Source organism: Tupaia chinensis, unplaced genomic scaffold (assembly GCF_000334495.1).
Source record: "Tupaia chinensis unplaced genomic scaffold, TupChi_1.0 Scaffold000403_1, whole genome shotgun sequence".
In the NCBI taxonomy this organism is placed as follows: Eukaryota; Metazoa; Chordata; class Mammalia; order Scandentia; family Tupaiidae; genus Tupaia; species Tupaia belangeri.
In genome coordinates, this window is record NW_006159905.1 from 746,202 (window position 1) to 748,255 (window position 2,054).

Here is a 2,054-nt window from a genome sequence, read left to right on the forward strand (position 1 = left end):
AGGAGAATGGTAGGAGCTGGAATTCCCCTAAATATTCCTACTTAAAAACAAAGCAAAATAAACACAAAGGCAAAACAATAAAAAATTAAAAAAAATAAAAGCAGCTGGGCAAGAGCTAAATAAAAAAGTAATTTCTGGAGGCTGTCTCTGGCTCAGTCTCCGAATTTGTAACCCATGGAATACAAGGAGGCTCCAAAAAGTTCATGGAAAATGGAATCAAAGGATGAGTTTGCTGGGCCAGCCCTGTGGTGTAGAGGTGAAGAGGAGTGGATCCCGCATGGCCAATCATGGTTTGAATCCAGCCCTGGGTGCTTGAAAAACACACTGGGTGTAGGTGTCCAAAGTCCCAGCAGGATGGAGAAATAGAGGTAAAGGGGTTTTGGTGCGGCCATACCCCTCTCTTCCTCTGTCTCTGGTGAGTGCATGTAGCCTCTGGCAGTTAAAGAGAAAGAAAAGTATGAGGTCCTCAGGTGGTGTAGAGGTTAAGGCACTGCATCCTATATGGCTGACTGCTGTTCGAGTCCTAGATCTGGTGGCTTGAACATACATGCTGGGAGTGTGTGTGTGTGTGTGTGTGTGTGTACGTACCAAAAATCCCAAGAGGTGAATGGAGGAGAAGGGATTGTGTGGCCATCCCCTCCTAGGGATTATTTCTCACTCTCCCTCTCTCTTTCTCTGGTGAGTGGGTATGCCCTCTAGCAAAACATTAAAAAAGAGTAACAAAACATTAAAAAAGAGAGAGAAAGAAAAACAGTACGAGCTTATTTTGATACAAAAAAATGTGAAATTGACACGTAGTTTTTTCATAAATTCACATTCCACGAACTTTTTGAAGACGCCTGCATGTGTGGAAGTATTTTAAAAAGTAAAGTACTGATTTCGGGCGGGGAGACAGGTGCTTTCGGTGAGCTGTGGTACGAGTCGTGGTGAGGTACGTGTGTTGCCCGGAGCGCAGGAGAAGGCCCGAGTGTGTGCCACAGCACAGGTCAGGGGAGCTTCCAAGAGAGAAGCCCTGTGTGTGCACGAGAGGAGAGAGCGAGGGAGGTGCCGTCCAAGGGCGTCTGGTCGTGCCTCAGTCCCCGTCCCCCAGGCCTGAAGCTTGCCAGCTTCTTGGGCACGGGTTAGCTGGGCTGGGGATCCAAACCGTAGTCTGCCACGCACTTGCTAGCACTGGGGTCTGGCCCAGGACCAACCGCCGCAGAGGCTGGGCAGCTTATTTTTTTTAAAGAATTATTTTATTCAACTTTATTCATTTTACTTTGACCATGTGTGAGAGAGAGAAAGTGAGACAGCAAGCCACCAGGTCCAGGACTTGAACCGTGGTCGGCTATGTGGGAGCCCAGTGTCCTTAACCATCACACCACCTTTCGGCCCCAAGAACAGCTATTTTCATGAACGCACAATAGGAAAGGAAAGGAAAGGAAAGCGCGGAAGAAGGGCAGGTTAGGTGGGGGGCGGGACATGCACAGGCGAGGTGCGAGTGGCAGGTATGAGCAGAGAACGACTCCAGGTTGGGGTTTTATAACCGAGCTCCTGTCTCGTGGCTGCCCGCGTTTCTGGAGACTCAGGGTCCCAGTTAATGGATGGGGAGGAGAGTGCTCACTGCCTAGGCCTCACCTCTCCTGGCCTCCTGCTGCCCTCAGGCATCTGGTGAACGCCGGAGTCCTCACTGTGCGCGATGCTGGGAGCTGGTGGCTAGCGGTGCCCGGAGCCGGGAGGTTTATCAAGTGCTTTGTGAAAGGTATCCTTGCCAAGCTCAAGCCCTGAGCCCCTTCAGAGCCCTCCACAGCCCTCTAACCCCATCTCCCTTCCCCCAGGGCGTCAGGCTGTCCTCGGCATGGTCCGGAAGGCCAAGTACCGGGAGCTGCTCCTGTCCGAGCTCTTGGGCCGGCGGGCGCCTGCTGCCGTGCGGCTGGGCCTCGCCTACCACGTGCACGACCTCATTGGGGCCCAGCTGGTAGACTGGTGAGTCTCGCCGGCCGGGGCAGATGGCAGGGAATGGCCCGAGGTCGGATCTCGTCCCTGCTCAGGCTTGCTTCACTTGTGAGGCCCAG

At 52.8% G+C, this 2,054-nt stretch overlaps 1 protein-coding gene across 1 annotated transcript in view; it reads left to right on the top strand.

The window, feature by feature from the left end:
• The window catches only part of WHR1 (winged helix repair factor 1), a 16,126-nt gene that overhangs the window by 13,626 nt on the left and 446 nt on the right, over positions 1-2,054 (top strand). Inside the window, exons 4-5 of the mRNA XM_027774132.1 lie at positions 1,404-1,741; positions 1,818-1,965. Of these exons, the coding sequence (XP_027629933.1) occupies positions 1,404-1,741; positions 1,818-1,965 (486 nt within the window). The remainder of the gene's footprint in view (positions 1-1,403; positions 1,742-1,817; positions 1,966-2,054) is intronic.